General features: G+C 42.4%; 2 protein-coding genes across 4 annotated transcripts in view; one reads left to right on the top strand and one right to left on the bottom strand.

Moving 5' to 3' along the window:
• The window catches only part of NGLY1 (N-glycanase 1), a 65,256-nt gene extending 53,840 nt beyond the window's left edge, over positions 1-11,416 (bottom strand). For all 3 annotated transcript variants that reach the window (XM_049870799.1, XM_049870800.1, XM_049870801.1), the window contains exons 1-2: positions 11,192-11,416; positions 2,860-2,974 (exon numbers count right to left, since the gene is read on the bottom strand). In XM_049870799.1, coding sequence (XP_049726756.1) covers positions 2,860-2,974; positions 11,192-11,322 — 246 coding nt within the window. In that variant the 5' untranslated portion in view covers positions 11,323-11,416. The remainder of the gene's footprint in view (positions 1-2,859; positions 2,975-11,191) is intronic.
• Positions 11,417-18,104: 6,688 nt separating this feature from the next.
• On the top strand, positions 18,105-22,937 carry OXSM (3-oxoacyl-ACP synthase, mitochondrial). The gene is made up of 3 exons (XM_049870938.1): positions 18,105-18,160; positions 19,204-20,211; positions 22,449-22,937. Exons 2-3 carry the CDS (start codon positions 19,235-19,237, stop codon positions 22,849-22,851), a joined length of 1,380 nt encoding a protein of 459 aa, XP_049726895.1. The 5' UTR covers positions 18,105-18,160; positions 19,204-19,234; the 3' UTR covers positions 22,852-22,937.
• Positions 22,938-24,486: the final 1,549 nt, after the last annotated feature.

The raw sequence follows: 24,486 nt of genomic DNA, 5'->3' as shown, positions 1-24,486 counted from the left end.
ACAAGCTGATGACACCATAATTTATACGCATAAGTTGAGCTGTAGACACAACTACTCACCTGTCTATTTGACATCTCCATGTGAATACTTAACAGAATATCAGTTATAATTGTCCAAAAGATAATTAGTGATTTCTCCCTTGAAACCTGTTATTTTCCAAGATTTCTTCATCTCAATTAATGGTACCCCTACCCACTCAGCTGCTTAAACCAAAACCTAGAAGTTACTCCTGATTCCTTCCTTTTTCCCGTATACCCCACATCCATTCTTCCAGAAGTCCTGTTGGGTGTGCTTCAAAAATAAATACTGGGTCCACTTACTTCTCTCATTCCAACTGCTATCAATCTTTAATTCAACAAGTGTTTATTTATTGAATGCAGCAAGAGGAGTTCCTAGGTGGCACACACGTTTAAGTGCTAGACTACTAACTGAAAGGTTGATGATTCTAACCTACCCAGAGGTGCCTCGAAAGGAGGGCCTGGAGCTCTGCCTCCGAAAGGTCAGAGCCAGTGAAAACCCTGTGGAGCACTGTTCTACTCTGGCATGTGTCGGGTTACCAGGAGTCAGAACTGACTTCATGGCAAGGGGTTTGGTTTGGTTTTTAAATGCACCAGCACTATTCCAGGAGCCACTAACACAGGGAACAAAACACAGGCAGTCCCTGGTTATGAACACCTGACTTCTGGACAACTCTTACTTGCCCCTTAATGTTATGTAAATTCGCCCTTACTCTGAAATGATGGTGAACCAACCACTACTCACAACAAATTCTGCATCACACGCGCAGCTTTTAAAACCAAAAACCCAAACCCAGTGCCGTCGAGTCGATTCAGACTCATAGCGACCCTATAGGACAGAGTAGAACTGGCCCACAGAGTTTCCACGGAGCGCCTGGCAGGTTTGAACTGCCGACCTTTTGGTTAGCAGCCGTAGCGTTTAACCACTACGCCACCAGGGTTTCCTTTCTTGCACTCAAGTAAGGCTAAATAAGAACCATATGCCCGTTCTGACTTCCCTACCAATTCTTGAAGACACACTCAGAAACAGGTCCTGTTTGTAATTCAGGGACTGGCTGTAAACAAAAAGTCTGCCCCTCATGGAGCGTATACAAACCACTGCTGTCTCAAATTTGAACTAAAATAATAAGCTTTCTAATTGGTCTCCCTGCTTCATTCCCTGCCCTTATCCCAGTATATCCAGTGTATTCTCTTTACAACAGCCAAAGTAAGCTTAAAAAATATTCTTCCCTGCTTAAACCTTACAATGGCTTCCCACCTCACTTAGAATAAAGTCCATAGCCCTCAAAACCCCACATGCAGCTCCTTTCTGTGCCAAAGCTGCTCCTGCCAGACGTCCTTGGCATCTGTTCATCCTTCTGCCTGAAATACTCTTACCTGAGAACTTCACAGGGCTGGCTGCTTCTTGTCCTTCAGGTGAACCCGAATGTCATTCCCTCAGAGGTCTTCCCTGACCACTCATTACAAAGCAGCTGACTGCCACTCCAGTAGCTTTTTCTTATATTACACTGTCTTATTTTCTTCTTTGCACTCACCTGGTTTCTTTGTTCACATATCTATCGTCTGTTTAACCTACTAGAATTCAAGCTCCATGTGAGATGGCATCTATAATTACCGAGTTCACCACAGTAGCCCCAGGGCCTGAACAGTGTTTGGGAAGGGAAGGAGAGGGGCGGGAAGGAAAGGAGAGGGGCAAGAAGGGAAGCAAATTCTCTAGCAACTCAGCATGTCCCGTTAACAATTTCGACAGCCTTGCCAATCCTGACAGCTACAGAATACTGAGTCTCTACAACCTGGTTCAATTTCGTTCAACCCTCCATAAACATACAAGCATAAAAAAATTCATGATCTTTGCTAATTATGTCTATCACATCATAAAATTAAACTAAGTTGTGAAGCATACGGCACAAAATTTCAGAAGACAGAAACACCAAACTTTTCTTTTGACCTAAAAAACTAAAAGCAAAACCATTGAGATGCTTCTCTCCTGCTACAGAAGAGAACCTTCTGTGGCAACTGAACTCAGCTTCTCCGGGTTTACTTAGACTTTTCATTTCTTACTGGCACAGGTGGTTTCACCCTACTACTATTCGTGTGCGCCCACGAATTAGGTTTTTGCTAAGTCTCAAGTGAACCTCATTTGGTCCTTGAGTTGCACGACAGACTCTCTTGGAGGACTGAGATTGGTAAGAATCTTCCCTGTGAGACGCTGCGGCATTCTATTGTGATTCTAAAATTCATTCACTGTGACTTTTAAATGACTAACAGGTGAAGAAATTAGTGTCGCAGATTCCCAAAACAATGAATTAAAAAAACAAAACAAAACACTATCTGCCTTAGTTATCTAGTGCTGCTATAACAGAAATACCACAAATGGGTGGCTTTATCAAAAAGAAATTTATTTTCTCAGTTTAGGAGGCTACACGTCTGAATTCAGGGCACGGCTCTAGGGGAAGGCTTTCTTTCTCTTTGGGGTCCAGCGGAAGGTCTTTGTCTCTTCTCAGCTTCTGCTTCTCAGTTCCTTGGAGATCTCATGTGGTGTGGCATCTATCTTCCCCCATCTGTGCTTACTTATGTCACTGCGTGCTTAATCTGCTTTTATATCTCAAAAGAGATTGCTTTAAACCACACCCTATGCTGATACTGCCTCATTAACGTAACAAAGAAAGCCCATTGCCAAATGGGATTATAACTGGAAGTATAGGGGTTAGGATTTACAACATTTATCTCTGAGGGACACAATTCAATCCATAACACCATCCCACTCAGATGATTATCCATCAACACCATAAGGACTGTTTGGTGTATGAAGAAGGGAGAGAAAATACTCGAACATACTTACTTCTTCAAATCCCATTTCAAATAAACATTCAACAGCTCCTCTGACAGGCAAGAGTCTAGTAGAAAAAGCTGTGTTCCCAATCCGGATAGATCTGTATTTTTCATCATTAGGGTTTCTGGTAAAAAAAAAAAAAAAAAAAAAAAAGTCTGATTATATATAAATTTACATTTTTCAAAGTATTTTTGCATTCATTTTCACACTTTACACTGGCTACTCTCCTACAAGGTAGTGTAGACTCTAAACAAAGAGGAACCTGAAGGACCACTGGGAAACGTAGCCAGATTGTGTGATTCTCACTTCAGTATACATTCTACTACAGCCTTGCTTTCATTTCACAGCTGATAGTATGAACGCAGCCATAAGGGAAATCCACGTGAAATTTTGAATTCTATGCTGTTTTAAAGCTAGATAGTTTTCGAAGCCTTCTGGGTTGCTAAAGTGAAAAAAATCAATGAAGTTCCAGGCAGGGGACAGAAGATTTTGTCTGTTTTGTTCTGATGGATCCTCATCAACCTCTGCGATGTGCCTGGCATGCCCTAGGTAGTTAATGAATATTTGTGAAATGAATGAATAAAAGAAACTAGGAACCTAGACAAAAAATGGATCTTAGATTTCTGACAAATATGAACCTATGTATACTTTCATTGTTACATGATTTTCTTCCCTATACCAATGACTATTTTTACTGTAAGCTGGGTTTCAGCTCAAGACATATTTTTGACATAACAAATATGATAATGAAAGAAAATGAAGACATGAAGTTATTTCATCATGATACAGATTTTAGATAGTATATCTGGGATGAGTTACGAGCATATTAAAAGCATCAATTTGTGATTTTTAATGACCTTGATAAATCAAAAAAGTCAGAAATAAAATTATATAGGAATAAGATAATCACTTTTTTTTTTTAAAACTGTGCTTTAGGCAAAAGCTTACAGCTCAGGCTAATTTCACATTCAAAAATTTATACACATATTCTTTTGTGACATTAGTTGGAATCCCCACAATGTGACAGCACACTCCCCTTTGCTACCCCCGGTTTCCTGTGCCCATTCGATCAGTTCCTGTCCCTTCCTGCCTTCTCGTTTTGCTTTTGGCCAAGAGCTGCCCGGTTGGTCTCGTATGTCTGACTGAACTAAGAAGCACATTCCTCACGTGTATTATTTTTTGTTTTACAGTCCTGCCTAATCTTTGTCTGAAGAGTGGGCTTTGGAAATGGTTTCAGTTCTGAGTTAGCAGAGTATCTGGGGCCACAGTTTCGGGGGTTCCTCCAGTCTCTGTCAGACCGTTGAGTCTGGTTTTTTTCCATGAATTTGAATTCTGTCCTACATTTTTCTCCTGCTCTGTCCCGGATTCTCTGTTGTGTTCCTTGTCAGGACGGTCATTGGTGGTAGCTGGGCACCATCTAGTTCTTCTGGTCTCAGGCTGATGGAGTCTCTGGTATATGTAGTCCTTTAGGCTAGTATTTTCCTTGTGCCTTTGGTTCTCTTCATTCTCCTTTACTCCAAGTGGAAGGGTACCAATTGATGTATCTTAGATGGCCACTCACAAGCTTTTAAGGCCCCAGGTTGCACTCAACAAAGTGGGATGCTGAACATTTTCTTTATAAACTATGTTATGTCAACTGACCTAAATGTCCCCTGAAACTATGGTCCCCAAGCCCCAGCCCCAGTTACTCTGTCCCTCAAAGTGTTTGGATGTGTCCAGGAAACTTCTTTGCTTTTGCTTTGGTCCAGTTGTGCTGGCTTCCGTATTGTACATTGTACTTCCCTTCACAGTACTTGATCCTTGTCTACTATCTAGTTAGTGGCTTCCCCTTCTCTTCCCTCTCCACCCTCATAACCATCAAAAAATGCTTTTTTCTGTGTTTAAATCTTTTCTTGAGTTCTTATAACAGTGGTCTCATACAATATCTATCCTTTTGTGACTGACTTATTTCACTCAGCATTCATTCATGTTGTGAGATGCTTCTCAGCTTCGCTATTTTTTTTTATTGTTACATAGAATTCCACTGTAATCACAGAATTTTTAACTTTAGAACACAGTCTAGGATCACTAGTACCTTTCATATTAGATACCGACTGCCTTAAAATTGTAGTGATTTCCACAAACACTATGTTAAGAAGAATTCTGAGGCTGGGTCAGGGTCAATTTTGTATCAATTATCCTATTTCCTTTCTAATCCTCTAATCAATACCCATTTTATAAATAAATATATACACATTCACAAAAGGTATGTGTATATATACATAAAAAATATATAAAATGTAATACAGCATATAATAACATATTATACATATTATGTATTGTGTATATATATATATATACACACACATACATAAGTATTTATCAGTCACACAAACACTTTTGGATATTTCTCCTTATGCAATTGTTACTGGTTCTCTCTTTTAAGGGCTGTTTTCCTACACATTTCCATTTCTCTGTCATTTTATTTTCCTTTACCATCCCCTTCAATTTTTAAACATTTTTATTTTTCAGCAGTGCATTCCTATGTAGTAAATGTGTTCTCTTCCCCCCTTTTTAATCACTGAAACAAACAAACAAAAAACCCTAGTAAATTATAAAATAATCCTACATTTACCAAAGCTAGTTATAGATAAATAAGACATCTTTTTATTATGCTCAACACATTCCATGAGGTGATGAACATGTCGGTAACACTGGGATGATATACCTTCCTGGTGCAAAAGTACTTTAGTTATTTTAATCTACTTTTTCACCAAGAGTTTCCAGATCCCCACATGATCAGAGACTTTCATGGACTTAATTTCCCAGTTTTTATATTATTCACCTCTATTTCTTCAATATTACCTTTCTTCTATTTCGCCACAGTTTAAAAATTCTAATTATAGAACTTACACTAACCAGTTGTCATGGAGTCAATCCTGACTCATGGTGACCCCACGTGTGTTAGAGTAGAACTGCATCCCACAGGGTTTTCAACGGCTGATTTTTTTTTTTTTTTTGTGCTTTAACTGAGAGTTTACAAGTCAGTCTCTCACACAAAAACTTATGTACACCTTGCTGCATACTCCCAATTGCTCTCCCCCTAATAAGACAGCCCACTCCCTCCCTCCACTCTCTCTTCTCATGCCCATTTCACCAGCTTCTAACCCCTTCTACCCTCTCATCTCCCCTCCATGCAGGAGATTCCAACATAGTCTCAAGTGTCCACCTGATCCAAGAAGCTCATTCCTCACCAGCATCCCTCTCCAACCCATTGTCCAGTCCAATCCATGTCTGAAGAGTTGGCTTTGGGAATGGTTCCTGTCCTGGGCCAACAGCAGGTCTGGGGGCCATGACCACTGGGATCCTTCTAGTCTCAGTCAGACCTCAATGGCTGATTTTTTGGAAGTAGATCACCAGCCTTTTCTTCTGAAGTGCGTCTGGGTGGGCTCGAACCTCCAACCTTTGGTTAGCAGCTGAGAGCCATTAACCGTTTGTACCACCCAGGAACCCCAAAACTTATACTAGTTATTCTGATATAGTTTGTTGTTTTGAAACATGTTTTCATGTAACTCTTGACATAGCTTCTCTGCTATAGGCTTTGCATAGATTTTCCTCAAGTCTAGTGAGCAATTTTCTATCTTTTATAACACCTCTGGCCTTCATGTATCATTTACCTGCTTTTCTCACTAAAAGCACATGGCAAACGGTGTCCAGAAATGACAATGATGTCTAATTTTACAAATCCTATCTTTCCCTTATTAAATATAATGCTGGGCAGAACTGCCATGGCCTTGAACACTGACTGATGGCAAAGGTCCACCTGAAGTCCTCAAACGTATTGGAGAATATGGTTGCAGGGCCATGAGACCCCATCAGATCGGGCTTGGAAAAGTGCCACAAAAACATGTTCTTCATCTCTAGTGCTTCAGTGTCACCTCAGTGTGCCCACTGTGTTGAGCTCCTTACTGTTTCCCTCATCCTGCAGTGTCTAAAGTACCATTAAGGAATGCTTTCACTTTTTCCTTAATCTTCTTCCATTAGCTCCTCTTCTCTGCAGACTTTTCTCGAATGTTTTGCTATGACTCTTTGGTGTGTTTTATCTCTGCTGCTTTTGAACTATTTCTGCAACTTGTAATATTTATATTGCTTGTTAGCAATAATTTTGTACCTTTGCTTGAAACCTTTTTTGGTTGTTGGATGACAGGGTTGGACGACTGCGGTCTTGGAAGGGCAGCGAAATTTCTCGTATCTCACTCGACCATCACTTTGAACACAATTTGGCGTCTTCCTAATTATCTTACCTCCACAGTTATCTACCAAATTGGTTAATTTACAGAAAGTTTGTCTTTGTTTTTACAAAAGAATGGTAGCAGAGTTGTGCTCTTCACTTTAAAAGTCATAACCTACCATATTTCTACCACTTTAAGACATAATTGTAGGCCTCCAACTGAAGTAGCAGCATCTCCAAAAAAAAAAAAAAACCTTATATGCTCCCATCTATTTCAAAATACATCCTAATTTCAGAAATATTGAGAATATATCGATCGTTTACTAGCCCTCTTCCTTTTTAGAACGCCTAACCTCAGAAAGAGCTTACATAAATGCAAACTTAGTAGATAAGTACGTACTGCAATCTCGTATTTTTACGACTAAGCACAAAAGTTGCTTTGTAGATCATTTAAAAGGTTATTTCTAGTCCTAAAAATCAGCTTATTCTGATACACCTAGATTTTTCAGTAACATCGATCTGCCTCAAGAAATATGTACATTTGATCCAGCTTACGGGCCCTGGTGGTGCAGTGGTTAAAGTGCTCTGCTGCCAACCGAAAGGTCGGTAGTTGGAACCCACGAGCTGCTCCACGGGAGAAAGATGTGGCAGTCTGCTTCTGTAAAAGTTACAACCTTGGAAACCCTATGGGGCTGCTCTACTCTATCCTGTGTGGTTGTTATAAGTCGGAATCAACTCGATGGCACCAGCTTTTTTTGTTTTGGTTTAATCCAAAGCTTTCAGCCAGTTCATTCAAATTCAAACCCCTGCTGAGAATTTACATTTCTACCCCAGATATACTGAATCAGAACCTACATTCTACAAGACCCTGCCCCTCCCCCGGATTCTGATTCAGTATATCTGAGGGTGGAAATGAAAACTCTCAGCAGGGGTTCAAACCCGAATGAACCAGTTCAAATCCCTGGTTTAATATAGTTTAACAGGAAAAACTGAATAACAGCAATAGACAGTATCACCAGCAATTACCTATGATGTGGCAGGTCCTTTATCTCTATATTGTGCAACAGTCCTATAATGTAGGTATTTTCTGCCCTTTTACAAATGACAAAACTGAAGCCCAAAGAGTTTACATAAATTGCCTATAACCACACTTTTATGAAACTGTTGACTGGGATTTAAACTGACTGGTCCTATTATAAAGCTTATACCCCTTACACTACACAAGCTGCCCACAAAGTTACCAGTCCCCGAGTAAACTACCCTCTCCCAATTTCTCCAGGTGTCAACCATAACCCAGATTAGAAACCTGAAGTTATTTTTGATTTTTTAGTCTCTCCTGCCTGCCCCCCACCAGTTCCTCTCCTCCATCACCAGTTCTGCTCCCCCCATTCAGTCAGGAAGACTTGTCAATCCCTGCCTGCAATATAGTTCTCTCATTTCCATCCGCTCTGATGCTTATGACTACCGCAGTAGTTTCACAACGGAAATCCACTCTCTGTTTCACACTATTATTTACCTGTAACTCTTCCGTTATGCTTCTTTTGGACTCTAGAAAACACAAATGCTTTCTCTTAATCTGTTGTGTCAAATATAAGGTCTCCACTGGTCCATCGACTTCTCAAGGTCCAACCTTATCAAACCTGACCTGTGTTAGGTCCCACTGCTATCTCCTCACATAAATATAAATGTGCTTAAACACTGTCTTGGAATTGTTCTCTAGATTTTATGCTCTGGTTATTTTCCATACCTGTGCCTTTCTCTCAAATAGATGTATATTTTTTGAAGGAAGAAACCAGGTACTACTCTTGGCCCTTCCCAATCATACCCAGTTGTGAATCAATAATTGTGTGCACTTTGCAAAGGAAATTCGTGGAAAATCTAATGTATTGTTTAAAGAATGAATGCAGCAAATTACTGAAGGAACTCATGTGGAATGATAGAGAAATGCTGTTACAGGCTTTTGTGGAAGCGGGTATTATAGAGAACAGCTTGTCTCTGTAAGTCAATGGCCTGAAAAAGAGGTAAAAGATCCAAACTAACGGAATCTGGGGATTCAAATTAACACATATTTTATTCTGTAAGTTCATTAGATTTATGATTGGTATTTGGGGAGAAGGATAAACGTCACTTGAGGCAGACATTTTAAAAAACTTAATCAAAAGTAGTCTTTTCACTTGAAATTCAATGTGTACAGTGGCAAATATCACTGCTTAAAAAAAAAAAAAAAAAAACGAATAAAATTCATGTTTCAGCTCTTGCTCTCCCCTGAAGCAGGAGTGAGGGTCATCAAGATGAGAAGACATATAGTTCCTTGCCTCTAACACTAGTGGATTTCCCCAAACCACACACACAAAAAAAGCAACAGAAAAACCTGGATTTCTCCATTCTCAAATACTTTCAATTAGCAGATCTCTATTGTTGCTTGACTGGGGACCAAAAAAGAATCCGGAGCTTTTCCGTTTAGAGGTTAGGAAGACACTGGGTTTGGATAGGAAAGAAAAGATGGTTTTTCCTCCTGACGCCTGAAGGGATTTGAATTCTAAGAATTTGATGACAGGGGTACTACTATCTTAACTAAAAAGGACAGTTTCTTTTCATACCATCTTTTTTATAGGAGTTCCAGATGCCTAATTCCCTTTATAAATAAGAAGCAAACAAACAAACAAAAAAAGCAACAGGAAAGAAAAGCCTTTAAGAGGAGAAACCTAAGCCACAGTAAAGACTATAACTTGAACCTACAGCATGCCAAGTCTCTTCCAGGGGTTTGGTTAACATTCATAATGATGATTATGATGCCAAAAGTCATTATTTGCATGCAGAGGGTTTCCTTCCTCAAAGTACCTTGATCTCAGCATTTTTGGTTTCACAGAATCGAAACCTAGTGAGTCCTCACTACAAGGCCACCACCCTTTTCGGATTAACCCTGTGCCATTGAGTCCATTCTGATTCATAGTGACCCTGCAGGACAGAGAACTGCCCCCTAGGGTTTCTTGGTGTGGTTTAAATAGTTGGGTGGCTTTTCAGGCAGGAGGCCCAGCTGATGGGCTGTGAAAAACCCAGCCTCTCCAGTTCATTCATGCAGAGCCCACTGGCATCCTTCTGCTCTGAATAGCTCTAAGACCTCTCAGTGAGGTGAGTTGGGAAGGTATCACAGAGGAGGAAGGCGGTCCCTAGACAGGTCATGATTCTGTAGCTGTAAACAGTGCACATAGTGTACCCCTCAGAATATCTGGCACATAATAAGGGCTCAATGCAATTTCCCTAAACACCTTTAAAATCATTAACATTACCTAAATGAACAGTATTATTACTGCCATGGATTAAACACTGCACTTGTAACTAATGTCTCTAAAATTGGGTCACAGAAAATCTATAGCCTTGAAACGAAGAGCAACTCGTTTTTAGATTTCATGCCAACTTGCCTCCCCATTCCTAAAACGTCAGCTCTAGACGTGTACTTTTACTCACAGGTGAATGAAACAAATCACTCCTATCCTTCACCAATTCTTACTTATTTAGGGAGTCATACTGAAAAGTAGAATTCAGATATTGATGTGATAAGTGTAACTTTACAATAATATGGTTAATAATGTTTCAACCAACAAAAATGGCCAAAAAAAAAAAAAACTCTTAAAATTAAACACGAAACTTCAGTAGTATGCTTTAGGATATCTACGAAGCGTTGGGAAGAAAACACCAGGCTGTCAATGACTAACTTCTGATAAGCAGGTGTGTATTTAAGCCGCCCTGCTCCGAGGAGTCCACGTAGCGGACACGGAAGCGCAATTACTGTTCATATCTTGGCATTTAAGACAGTTAGTTAAACACCCGAGTGAGAAGCAAGTGCCTGGGCGCGCCCCGCCGCCTTGCCCCAACCGGGGACCTCCAGCGCACCCCGGTGCACTCCGATCTCAGGTGCCAAGTCACACATGCAAAGGGAACTTCCTCTTTTCGGGCACGATGGGGCCTGTGCGGTCCCGGGGCCCCGGCCTGCGGGCTCCTGCGCGGCGCCACCCCCAGGCCAGGTCCCCCCGGTCCCCGCCGCCCTCCGAGACCGGGTCGGGCGCCCCCAGACCCGCGCCGAGCGGGCGCCGCGCCCCGGCCGCCCCGGCGCTCCCGCCCGCCGCGCACCTGAGGATGTTGTCCGCGTAGGTGAGCAGCAGCTTGGAGGCCTCCAGAAAGGTCTCCGGGCTGTTCTGGCAGAGCTCAGCCACGGCCGGGGACGGGGAGCCCGAGGAGCTGCCCAGGGCCGCAGCCGCCATGCTGGAGCAGCCGCGGCGACACCGCCCCTCGCGCGCCGCGTCCGGCAACTGAGCAGGCGCCTCGGGGCGCGGCAGCCACTGCAGCCGGCGGGGGGCGTCGCTGGGGGTGGGGTGGGGTCGGCGGTCGGGGGCGGGGGCGGGGGCCGGTCAGGGGGCGGGGCCTCGGTCAGGGGCGGGGCCTCGGCCAGGGGCGGGGCCTCGGTCAGGCGGGGAGGAGGACGCTGGCCGTGAGGGACAGGGATGCCCAGGTGCTGGCCTGTCCTTCGAAGAAACACCGGTTTCTGGGAGCCTTAAGGACCGTCTGAATTCATCCAGACACGCGGGTGAGAAAACCCCGTTTATCTCCACCCAGCCTCGCCCAATGAAACAGTCTTCCAGCCTCTTGCTAGCAGATTGTCAGCCCCTACTTGATAGACATGGATGAAAGCCCCCGGAGGGAAGGAACCACAGACGTTCACAGTCAAACTCATGTTTCTGTTTTCCAATACAATGGTTCCTTTTAGAATTAGGCGAGTGATTGAAAATTTCTTACATATATCCCTGCTCAGACAGTATGATAATGCTGTATGAGAGAGCTTTTCAAACGGCTATGACCCATTAGTAGGTTGTAGACTCCACTTACTGTGTGGTGAGCGGCATAAAAAGCACACACAACAGCAAAATAGCATAGGATGGAGATGGGGAAGGAAGAGAATAAAATTATGCATCCCACCCACTAAGGGTAAATATTGTTTTGTGACTTTTGTTTCGCAAATAAATCATGTGCCATTTAGCCCTGGTAGAATTCGCACCCTTAACCTCTTTAATCCAGCATCTGCCCCATCGCGCCATGGAGAGTGTGTTTATCAGTATTAAAAATGGCTTCCTTAATTGCAGAAATTTCTTTCTAAACCTCAGCAAATATTTTTCCTGACCTTATGTGTGTTCTTTTTTTCTTGAAAACTTTGTTTAATGGAAAACTTTTCAGACACAAAGAACCCTTATCTGCAAAAACATTCCTATGTTGATTTCTATCTGGGGCATGGAATGGAACGCATAAATATCAGTATCTGTAGTAGCTATGCTACTAGTAAGCTACCCGTAATGTCCTTTATAGTTATGCTTTCAAAGGCACTGTGAACTCAGTATATAAAACATAGTGGAGTATCCATGAGAAATCTAAATGCTATTACCATTTATTTTGAAGTTTCATACCATCATACATAAGCACTAGCTTGTAGATCCTAAAGTTCCCTTTAACTCAGTGGCTCTTAATGACCTTATGTTTTTAAGATAAGTTATTTGCCCAAGTCGTGATGCTTTATGGAATTTGCTTTTAAGATTTGAACTTTTCTTCCAGTTTGAGTCAGACCTTGAGCTATGCTCTTCAATTATCATTCATCCGCCAGATAACACAAGTTTTTACTAAATAAGTTTTTGAACCAGTTTCCAAGAATACTGTATTTAACAGGTTAGCTGCTGAAACTAAAAATTTCAGTGGCTTAACACGAGAGAAATTTCTTGCTCTTGTAACACTGAGGGCAGGTATCAGTGGTCAGCTTTCCTACATGTATTGATTCAGGGACCCAGGCTCCTTTGATCCCTTGGAGTAGAGGTAAATGTTTTCTGTAAAGGACTAGATAGTAAATGTTTTAGGCTTTGTGGGCCCTGTGGTCTCTGTGGCAACAATTTAACCCTTTCGTGCCCAGCAGTACATATTGTGACCATGAATTTTTTAGCCTCTGGGGTTTATTGGGAAGCCTCTGTACCACTGACTGTGTGTGCTGCTCCAAGGCAGGGGCCATTATGTCTGTTTGAAACCAGAGAGATGGGTGTGCAATGCTAATTACAGTTTTTACATGGTTATTGTATGAGGGCTCTGAATTTTTGGTAGGAAAAATAGAAATTTTGTAAGTTTTTATTTGTTGTACATAGGTACCCATAGATCCCAGTGGGGACTCTGGGGTATAATTAGTGGCACTTCATATGTCCCACTAAGCACTTAGGGTAGGCTCATGGGAGAGGGCAACAACAAAAAAATCCATACTACCTACCAAAAATACAGACACACTCGAGGGTTCAGCATGCTTCCATTAATGAAAACACAGGCTATCAACAAAAAAATCAAAGCAGAAAAGGTTGGGTCACCAAAGCATTCATTCTGCCTCTGCAGTTGCAGTCTAACAGACAGGACTTAACATGAGTGGGCCCGGCTGTGTCCCAATGAACCTTTATTTACGAAAATAGGCAGCCTGTTAGATTTGGCCTGCAAGAGTAGTTTGCTAACTTCTGCAAAAGGAAGGCGCACATCTACTTCTTAAACACGTGGACTCAGAAATGACATACGGTATTTTTTTCCCCCATATGATTGGCAAGAATGAGGGTCCGTCTAGGTAAAAGTGGAGACTGGGAAATGTAGTCCCTAGCTGGACATGGCACTTCTCAAGACCCTACATGATTGAAGGTGGGGGGAAGAGGGTTGGGGTTATAGCTGTCTCTAGCACAAATGGTATCCCCCTTAATTTGGGTTTCTTTTTTCCATTAGCACATTAATTCATCCTGATAATCATTGTATGAGATTATTATGGTTTGAGGAACCCTCGAGGCGTAGTAGTTAAACCGCTAGGCTGTTAACTGAAAGGTCAGCGATTTGAACCCACTGGCCACTCTGCTGGAGAGACGTGACAGTCTGCTTCCGCAAAGATTTACAGCCTTGGAAACCCTATGGGGCCATTCTATTCTGTCCTATAGGTTTGCTATGAGTTGGAATCAACTCCACAGCAGTGGGTTTGGTTTTAGATGTAGTGATTTATGTTTTTGTTGCTTGTTTTAATAACAGGAGGCCTGGCAAACAAAATCTAAGGAAACCCGCTATACACAAAACAGCAAAGTGGAAGTACTCTGGAATTGAAGCAAGGGAGGGATGGGCCCAGAATGCTGTCAGCCTAGCCTCCCCCTTGACGGAAAAAATGGCCATGGGAAACTTCTTGGGGACAGGAAACCACAGTGTGAAAACCTATGCAATTGCATTATGATTATGACAAAGATGCACAGTCCATAAAATCATAAAAATAACCATTTCCAAATCTATTTTGTAAATTGTTTAATTTACTCAAAATTACTTGAAATTTAATTCCTTCCAACCTTAATTCTTTACCAACCCTTCTCTTAAAGTTTTTAAGTACATTACAAGCTCTTACATACCCCCATTTATGAAGCTATTAAAGGAATTCACCATAGTAAGGGAATTTGTCTCATTCTTTTCCCTGTCCACTTTTCCTACTTGAGTCAAGTTGAAGGTATTTTGATTCTTCAGTTTCCTTTTGAAAAGTTGAAGATACTAAGCTACTCTTAATGTCTTTATACCCACCATTGTTTCAAACAACTAAAGGATGTTCTAGTATTAAATAAGCATTGAACTTCCTGTTCGTTTACTTTTTTTTTTTTTTGGCTCCAAAATAATGAATTTTCTTCAGGATTCCAGATCTAAAAAGAATAACATCTTTAAAGTTGACACATGGTGGCACTATTCTTAAATGGAATAGGAAAAAAAAATAATAACCCAATTATTTTTGGCTGAAGGGTGAGCCTCAGTAATAATACTGAGCTAATAAGGGTGTCTGGGGGCCATACTCTCTGAGTTTCTCCAGTCTCTGTCAGACGAGTAAGTCTGATTTTTGGGGGGAGGGGGGGAGAGGGGAGGGCTGGAATTTCGTTGTACACTTTTCTCCAGCTCTGTCCGGGACCCTCTTTTGTGGTCTCTGTCGGAACACTTGGTAGTGGTAGCAGGGCATCATCTGGTTGCGCTGGACTCAGTCTGGTAGAGGTTGTGGAACTTGTGGTCCATTAGTCCTTTGGACTAATCTTTCAGTTCAGGGCCTCTTTATCTACTGTCCTGTCGAGTACAACATTGTCCTAACTCTCCTCCCTGTCTGAATTCCCACATCTCTCCAATCCACCCTCCATACTGCTTCAACAGTGATCTTTCTAAAGCACACATCTGACCATGTTATTCTCCTGGTAAAGAATTCTCAGTGGCTACCCTTTGCCCACACTCTGAAGTCAAGTGGTGTCTGGAGCCAGGCAGGTAACTTACATTTGTGAAGTGGCCTTGTTCAAGACAAAAAGGAGTAGCAGAGACTATGGTGAAGGGTATGGGAGAATTCGCCATGTTCTTCCTCGAGGAATTTAGATTCAATAAAAGAACGTTGCACTTCGGATTAGACCAAGGCTGCCAGCATATGATCTCCGGCCTACAGGATCAAATCCAAAGTCTTCGGTGTCATACCTACAACTTTTTGTGATCCAGCCCCTGCTTTACTCTCATGCCTTTTTATGGATTTGTCCCACAACAAAAATCCAATGTTGGCCAGATTGGACAGTTTGTGTAAGATACCATGATAATTCATGCCTCCAGGCCTTGGTGCTACTCTCTCTGCCAGGATGTCCTTCCCCATTCTATTCTTCTGATTCTGAATCATAGCGACCCTATAGGACAGAAGAGAACTGCCCCATAGGGTTTCCAAGGAACTGCTGGTGGATTCAAACTGCTGACCCTCTGGTTAGCAGCCCAGCTCTTAACCACCGCACCACCAAAGCTCCTTCTTCAAACTAGCTTCTAATTATTTTCAAGATGCAGCTCAAGGATGATTTCTTTGTAACTGGAGCCTTTGCTGACTTCACAAGGTAGCAACGACCTCATTGCTCCCTTTGCGTCTTATCCGGACTTCTGTTATAGCACCTGTTTCAGTAGTTTGCACATACTTGTTTGCCATGGCTGTCTCCGTCTACTAGACCATGAACTTCTTGAAAGCAAGAACCTATTTATTTAAAGATTTTGTGGTACCCTGTTCATTTTTGTACCCTAGCCTCTACATATAATAGGAGGAAAATAAGTGTTTGTTAAAGAAAAGAAAGTGCGAGCCTCTAAATTAGTAGTTCTCAAACTTTACCAGCACAGGAGAGAAGTTAGGGTTAATCAAGAGATAGTTAAGATCAGTTTGCTGGGTGGAAAGTTTACATAATAGAGCGTGGGAGCTATCTATGGAAAGATAGTTTTAAATGAATTTAAGGTTAACCCAGCAAGTCTGAACAGGAAAGTTGCTATGGTAAGTGGGGCCCTTTTAAACATTCTGGTATAAGAAAACACCATGGTATTGCAGCAAAATGACACTAAGTCATATGTGAGATTATATGGGAATATCATAAAATTCCCACCCCATTTCAAATCAAAGGAAAAGAGAATAAGAAATAAAATGAAATGACTTTTTGTTTCTTTGTACTTTTCTAAAAGACTTTAACTTGTCACTTCTTGTCCAAGGGGATTTTGTGATAAAAGAAAAATGAAACATTCAACACATATTAAAAACATGCCTCATATGAGTTTAGCTTTAGACAAAGAAAATATTACAGGTCTTTTCAATATTAATTTAGAATACTGTACAGCAAAGAAAAGCAGAGAGAAAATTTGGGTGCTTTTTACTCAACAGGTTTTAATTATAACTCTATGTGTTTAATTCCTCCTTAAGTAACTATTGCCATTGAATAGGGCCATCCTTTTTTTTTTTTTTTTTAAGAAGTGATTCAGTAGAATCTGAATCAAGGATTAGTCAAGGTGAAGCTGGGTTTCCCTGAACTATTTTGGATACAGCAGATATTCAACTCATTTAAATCCAAGACTAGCCCAGAAAAGCTAAGCTTGGCCCATACGCTTCTCCAGAGCTGAGAAAGATAGGCAGAGGACTCTATTCTGAAACAACTGTGCTTCAAACGCATTGCCCAGAAATAAATATAACTATGCCCAGGAGGTTCAGATGCAGATCACGTGGTCACTCCTTTACCTAAAGAAGAAAAAAGACACAAAACAAAACCCACGCCCGGGACAGCGTGTGGGCAACTGATGGTCAATAAATACCATTTGCTGACTTACTACTTTTTTTATTTTCATTTTACATCCTCCCTTTATAGAGTCACAACCAGATTTGAGCAAACAAGGCTGGCTATTCGATTTTTCAGACACTTAGAGTTCAGTGCTTCTATTCTTTTCTGTGCTTGTCAGGCATTTGGTGTGAAAGTTGGAGCTCTGCCCCAAATCAGGCAAACAAGTTTTTAAAATTAAAAACAACTTTGTTATTATTAAAGTGCGTGATATGTTTATTATAGAAAAAGTAGTAAATAAGTAAGCAAAAACAAGGGGGTGGGAACAATCTCATCACTATTATTGTACATCCTTCCAGACTTTTTTAAAAAAACTTAAAAAAATGATATATATGGTCTTGTAATTTGTATCTCCCAACATACAGTCTTAATATCTTCCCACATTAATATTATAAAATTGTTTTTAATGGCTGCATAGCATTTGCAGGTAGGTACCACAAAATACACAATTTCCGGATGTTGGGCATTTTGGTTAGGTCTACCTTATTCACTCTTGTAAATAACTTCAGGAGGTACATTCCTGAGGCTACAATAATTTCCTTAATTCCTTCCCAGGATTACAGTAGAATACGAGGGTGTCCTTTCTCCAACATGAGAAAATTTGGGCTCTTACATCACAAAAGAGATCCCTTTTTCATGGGCGAACAAGCTATGTTATCCCATTAAATTGCACCCCCCTCGCTTATCTGCGAGTCACTGAGGTTCTGAAAAAGGTGTTTTTGCGAAGGTAACGCAGGCTCCTGCCACCTCCCTCGCTCTGACCTTAGCCAAGGTGACGCAGAAGAAGGACAACCGGCCGAGGCCGGCTCGGACGTGGCGCGAGCGTGCGTGCTTACGTGGTGCGTGCCTACGTAGGTGCGTGCGCACGCTAGCGTCATCGGCGGGACGGCGGCTGCGCGGCCGGGAGCGAGGCCTGGGGAAGGTATCCGCCGCTTGCTACCCTCATCCCGCCGCCCCTCCACCACCAAGTCGAGCCGGGGTTAAGCCGTGCGAGGGGAGACCGAGGACCCAGGGCCGAGAATCTTTTCCTCTTCCGCCCTTTTGTGCGCACGCGCGTCCTTGTGGGGCGGGAGGGGGCGGGTGCTTGCGAGGCGGTACAGAAAGGGGCCACACCCCCTGGCTCTCGGCTCCTGGCTTTAGGGTCCTAACCTGTCCTTCCACAGGTGACCCAATCAGAGAAGTTTCTAGTGGCGTGGACACCCTCCCCCCCACCCCCCAGTCGTGAGCCCGTGTTTTCCGACGCTCAATTTTTTGTCCTCGGAGGCCCTACTGTTGAAGATCGATAAAGACCACTTACCCCCTACCTCAAAGACCAAAAAATTGAAACCCGTTGCCATCGAATAGATGCTGACTCATAGCGACCCTATAGGACAGAGTAGAACTGTCTCATATGGCTGCTGGATTCAAACCGCCAACCTTTTGGTTAGCAGCCGAGTTCCTAACTACTGCACCACCAGGGATCCTGAAATGTGTTTTCTGTGCCACTGATACCAGAGATGCTATTTAAAGAAATAAGGTCCCAGTAATCACCTAGAAAGGAACCTTTCCTGACGTCGACATCAGCTTGTTGTTGTTAGGTGCTGTCCAGCTGTTCTGTCTCATAGTGGTCCTAGATCCAACAGAATGAAACACTGCCCAGCTCTGTGCCAACCCCACAATCCTAACATCAGCTTAAGGGTACCTTTACATTTTTCACTGTATAAATCCTTTGGCGAATTGAATGACTCATCAGTTCACCTCTTTGTCTTCAAATGATTTAGGGTACTTACAGTTTAAAAAGAGAATTAAGTCCAAACAAGTGGTTTCATAAAGAAGTATAAGTTAGAATTATGTAGCATTATTTCCCTCACTTAATTAACAGCTCAAGACAAGCTCACAAAGAACATCTAAGAGGTTGTTGCTTAGGTCTTTAGGCTATTTTAAGCACTAGTGAGTAGCTCCTGGATGTGTTGTGGTCTATTACAGGAATGTGCTTCTGATCATCTGAATTTCAGTCATGTCATACCACTTGCAAAATTTCCTAAAAATTACAAGCCATCATCTTCTGTATTCAAGATTATGCCAGCAGTTAAGAAGTAAAAGGTTTTTCGGAACTGTACCAACAACAGCCAGTTTGCGAAGGCGGGTTGTCATTACAGGCATTGGCTTGGTGACTCCTCTTGGTATGGGAACTCAACTGGTATGGGATCGTCTTATCCGAGGAGAAAGTGGAATCGTTTCACTGGTTGGTGAAGAGTATAAGAGTATTCCTTGCACTGTTGCTGCTTACGTGCCAAGAGGTTGTGATGAAGGTCAGTTCAATGAACAGAACTTTGTGTCCAAATCAGATATCAAGTCCATGTCTTCTCCCACCATCATGGCCATTGGTGCTGCGGAGTTAGCTCTGGAAGACTCAGGCTGGTGTCCTCAGTCAGAAGCTGATCAAGTGGCTACTGGTGTTGCAATTGGCATGGGAATGGTTCCTCTTGAAGTTGTTTCAGAAACTGCTTTGATGTTTCAGACAAAAGGCTACAATAAAGTCAGCCCATTCTTTGTCCCTAAAATTCTGGTCAATATGGCAGCGGGCCAGGTCAGCATTCGGTATAAGCTCAAGGGCCCCAATCATGCCGTCTCCACAGCCTGCACCACGGGAGCTCATGCTGTGGGAGATTCTTTTAGATTGATAGCCCATGGTGATGCTGATGTGATGGTGGCTGGAGGCACAGATTCTTGCATCAGCCCTTTATCTCTGGCTGGGTTTTCCAGAGCCCGGGCTCTGAGCATGAACTCGGATCCCAAGTTAGCCTGTCGACCGTTTCATCCAGAGAGAGATGGATTTGTGATGGGAGAAGGTGCCGCTGTGCTCGTGCTGGAGGAACATGGACATGCTGTTCAAAGAGGGGCCCGGATTTATGCAGAAATTTTGGGCTATGGACTGTCAGGTGATGCCACTCACATAACCGCCCCGGATCCTGGAGGAGAAGGTGCCTTAAGGTAAAGATTGCCTGGTTGTTCCCTTTAGAATAACACTTCAGATAAACCTGTCGCCATTGAGTAGATTCCAACTCGTAGCGACCTTCTAGGACAGCGCAGAACTGCCCCGTAGGGTTTCCAAGGAGTGACTGGTGGATTCGAACGGCCCACCTTTTGGTTAGCAGCCAAATACTTAACCCCCACGCCCACATCTTTGTTGGAGTTCCAAAATAGGGATAATTATAGTAATAATTTATTATTAATTTATTTGGCTTTCTCGGTGTACAGTATCTCTATTGTTTTTCCATTTTAGACTAAACAAAGTGTTTTTGAATTCTTTGCTTTAACGAGTTTGGAATATTTGAAAACACATAGACATCCTTATAAAAATTGGATTTTAGTCGGGGCCAGTAAAGTTGTGAAGAAGGCCATGTGCGACTTTGCCGACTTTTCATACATCCAGGTGTGCTTAACGAGCCGGTCAGAGTGCTCCCTTCTACTTCTCCTATTTGGACCTTCATCAGACTTGGACAATAAAGTCTGCCCTTTCTTTTTAACCTGTTTGTTCTCTCCCATTTCAATACATAGTTTTGCTCTTACTAAGTCGGAAACCCTGGTGGTGTAGTGGTTAAGTGCCATGGCTGCTAACCAAAGGGTCGGCAGTTTGAATCAGCCAGGCGCTCCATGGGGCGGTTCTACTCTGTCCTGTAGGGTCGCTATGAGTCGGAATTCACTCGATGGCACTGGGTTTGGTTTTTCTTACTAAGTCAGAACTTCTCAACCTTTAATGTGCGTACAGATCACCCAGAGATCATGACTCTTTAGGCTTCAGGCGGTGCCTGAGAGTCTGCATTTCTAACAGGATACTGATGCTGCTGTTCGAGGGACCGCACATTGAGAAGCAAGTTATTATTGTTGTAGAAGAGATTGGAAGTGAGTTCTGTTCAAAACAAAACAATTCATGATAATATGTTAGCTAACTAATAAGTGGAGCCCTTGTCGCGCAGTGCTGAGAGCTACGGCTGCTAACCAAAAGGTCTACAGTTCGAATCCACCAGCTAGTAAGTTAGCCTTCTCAGGTCATACTACATTTTAACTGGTAAAATTAACCAGGAGTCAGCAAATTTTTTCTATGAAGGGATAAATAGTAAATATTTTCAGCTTCATGGGCCCTAGGGTCTCAGGGGCAGCTAATCTGCCTTTGTAACACAAAAGTAGCCGTAAACAATAAGTGAGTGAGTGGGCTTGGCTGGGTTTCCACGAAGCTACTGAAACAGGCAGCTGGTCCAGCAATGGCTTACCAAACCCTGAATAATCTTTCTCCGCAGAGCGGCTGGTGGGTTCGAAACGCTGAGCTTTTGCCTAACAGCCAAGTGCTAAACCACTGCACCATCAGGGCTCCTCCCTGAGTTATACCTGTGAGTTTTAGTGAATAGTTGCTGGTGCTAGAATTGTCAAGCATAGTAACCAGCTAGTTGAAGAAATAGTTACTTTTAGAGAAACCTTTCAGCACATTACAAATTATATACTCAGCTGCCTCTTAGGAAATACATGCAGCCTGGAGATCAGGCATTAAAAAAACCAGGTGTTCCTATCCATAAGCTTTCTAAGTTTCTTTCAGAGAGATTTTTTGGGTTTGAGGTTTTTTATTTTTTTTGTTTTGCCGGGGGTGGGGGGGCATGGCTTTGTACATCTTCATTTTAGGATTCTTATAGCCATCAGTAAAGAGAATTTTGAAAGGTTATTTGAAACACTGAAATAATAGCGTAAAAGCTTTAAGATTATTGGAAAAAATACTGAGTTTTCCATTTAAATGTGAAAGAGAAATGAAAAGTTATAAATTGTTTCCCACAGTTGAAACATTAACACCCACCCCCCCCCCCGGCCCCGTTTCAGGGGGAAAAAAATTTTCCTAGAAGAAAAATTATTCTAGGCCTGAGTAAACATAACATTTTCCCTCAGGGAAAATGCTAGTTTAAATGAATGGAGATATTTGACGAGAAATGATAAAACCCGCATGCATATGTGTTTATTTCATGGTGAGGAGTCAGTTTGAAGTATTGGATGTGACTCTTACTCCCATGCAGTTGGCATCCTAAGCCACAGGGCAGTCCGAGATGGGGTTTCGTTGCTAGAGTACAAGGCTCTTCCTCCAGTGCACTTGGAGACCTCTGTGGGATAAGCCGCACTGATAAAGGATCCCCTGTCAAAATTCAGCTTAGTTCTGATAAATTCGCTTTCTCTCCTTGTTTTACTAGATGCATGGCTGCTGCTGTAAGAGATGCAGGTGTACGACCTGAAGAGATATCCTACGTCAACGCCCATGCTACTTCCACGCCGTTGGGAGATGCTGCGGAGAACAAAGCTATCAAACGTCTTTTCAGAGACCACGCATATGCCCTTGCAGTGTCTTCAACTAAAGGGGCCACTGGACACCTGCTGGGAGCTGCCGGGGCGGTTGAGGCAGCTTTTACTGCGCTGGCTTGTTATTATCGAAAACTGCCACCTACTTTAAATCTCGATTGTACAGAACCAGAATTTGATCTCAATTATGTTCCACTAAAGACACAGGAATGGAACACTGAGAAAAGATGTATTGGGCTTACCAATTCCTTTGGTTTTGGTGGTACTAACGCAACGCTTTGTATTGCTGGCATGTAGAACAGCTCATTTGTAATTAACCATTTATTTTTTAATGTTTTCAATTAATAAAATATTTTAGGTGAGGAAATAATGTGTATTTTTATAAATATATGTCAATGCCCAGGTATATTATCTGTGTCAGGGTTTCTCAGCCTTGACACTATTGACAGTTTGGGCTAGATAATTCTTTGTTCAGGGGGTGGAGAGAGAGAGGTCTGTACAGTGCTTTGTAAGATATTTAGCAGTATCCCCAGCCTGTACCCACTAGATTCCAGTAACACATCTCCAGTTGTGGCAATAAAAAACATTTCTAGACTTTGAAAAATGTCCCCTGGGGGGCAAAAGCAGGTGTGAACCACTGATCTATGTTTTTCTTGTACTATAGGTCAAACAGGAGCCCCTGGGTGGCGCCAATGGTGAAGCTTTTGATTCCTAGCAGAAAGGGTGGTGGTTCGAACCCACCCAGAGGCACTTCAAAAGACAAGCCTGGTGACCTGCTTCCGAAAAGTCACTGCCTTGAAAACCCTATGGAGCACATATGGGGTCACCATGCGTTGGAGTCAATTCGATGGCAACTAACAACAAATAGGTCAAACAACTCTCTATGAATACTTTTTGTTCCTTTCACTAGTATTCATTTATTGAGTAGCTAGTCTGTGCTGGGCAGGGCTGTTGCGTTGCATTCATGTAGGCACGTCATTCACTTATGTTATGCAGGGAAATAATACAATATAACCATTTGCATCAATGATCAACATTCTTTGTGTATAGCTGTTTAGGAAGCACTGGATTTATGTACCTATGCGATGATCCAGCCCTTTTCATGTTATTTATACTGCTCTTTAGTAAATTAATGGAATTTTCCTAAACTCCCAAGCCACCAGCTCTTTGAAACAAGGAAGTGAAAATAGTTTGGCATTACTCTTTTTATGTTTATGGCTATGTCTTAGTCATGTAGTGCTGCTGTAACAGGAATACCACAAGTGGGTGGCTTTAAAAAACAAATTTATTCTCTCACTGCCTAGGAGGCTAGAAGTCTGAATTCAGGACGCCAGCTCCAGGGGAAAGCTTTCTCTTTCTCCTGGCTCTGGGGGAAGGTCCTTATGAATCTTCCCTGGTCTAGGAGCGTCTCAGCCCAGGGACCCCAGGTCCAAAGGACACAGTCCACTCTTGCTTGGTGGTATGAGGTCCCCTCTCCTCTCTGTTCAACTCTCTCTTTTATATCTCAAAAGAGATTGACTCAAAATACAACCTAATCCTGTAGAATGAGTCCTGCCTCATTAATATACCATCAAACCCACTGCCGTCGAGTTGATTGCAACTTATAGCGACCCCATAGGACAGAGTAGAACTGCCCCATAGAGTTTCCAAGGAGCGCCTGGCGGATTCGAACTGCCGACCTTTTGGTTAGCAGCCGTAGCACTTAACCACTGTGCCACCAGGGTTTCTCCTCATTAACGTAACTGGCTCTAATCCTGCCTCATTAACACTATACAAGTTAGGGTTTACAATATAGGATAATCACGTCAGGTCACAAATGGTGGACAACCACTCAATACTGGGAATCGTGGCCTAGAAAAGTTGACACACATTTTTAGGGGCATGCAATTCAGTCCATAACCAGTGGAAACCTAGAGATTCATGCAGAAAAAA

This window comes from Elephas maximus, chromosome 27 (assembly GCF_024166365.1).
Source record: "Elephas maximus indicus isolate mEleMax1 chromosome 27, mEleMax1 primary haplotype, whole genome shotgun sequence".
NCBI classification, from domain to species: Eukaryota; Metazoa; Chordata; class Mammalia; order Proboscidea; family Elephantidae; genus Elephas; species Elephas maximus.
This window is presented reverse-complemented; position numbering and strand designations above follow the sequence as displayed.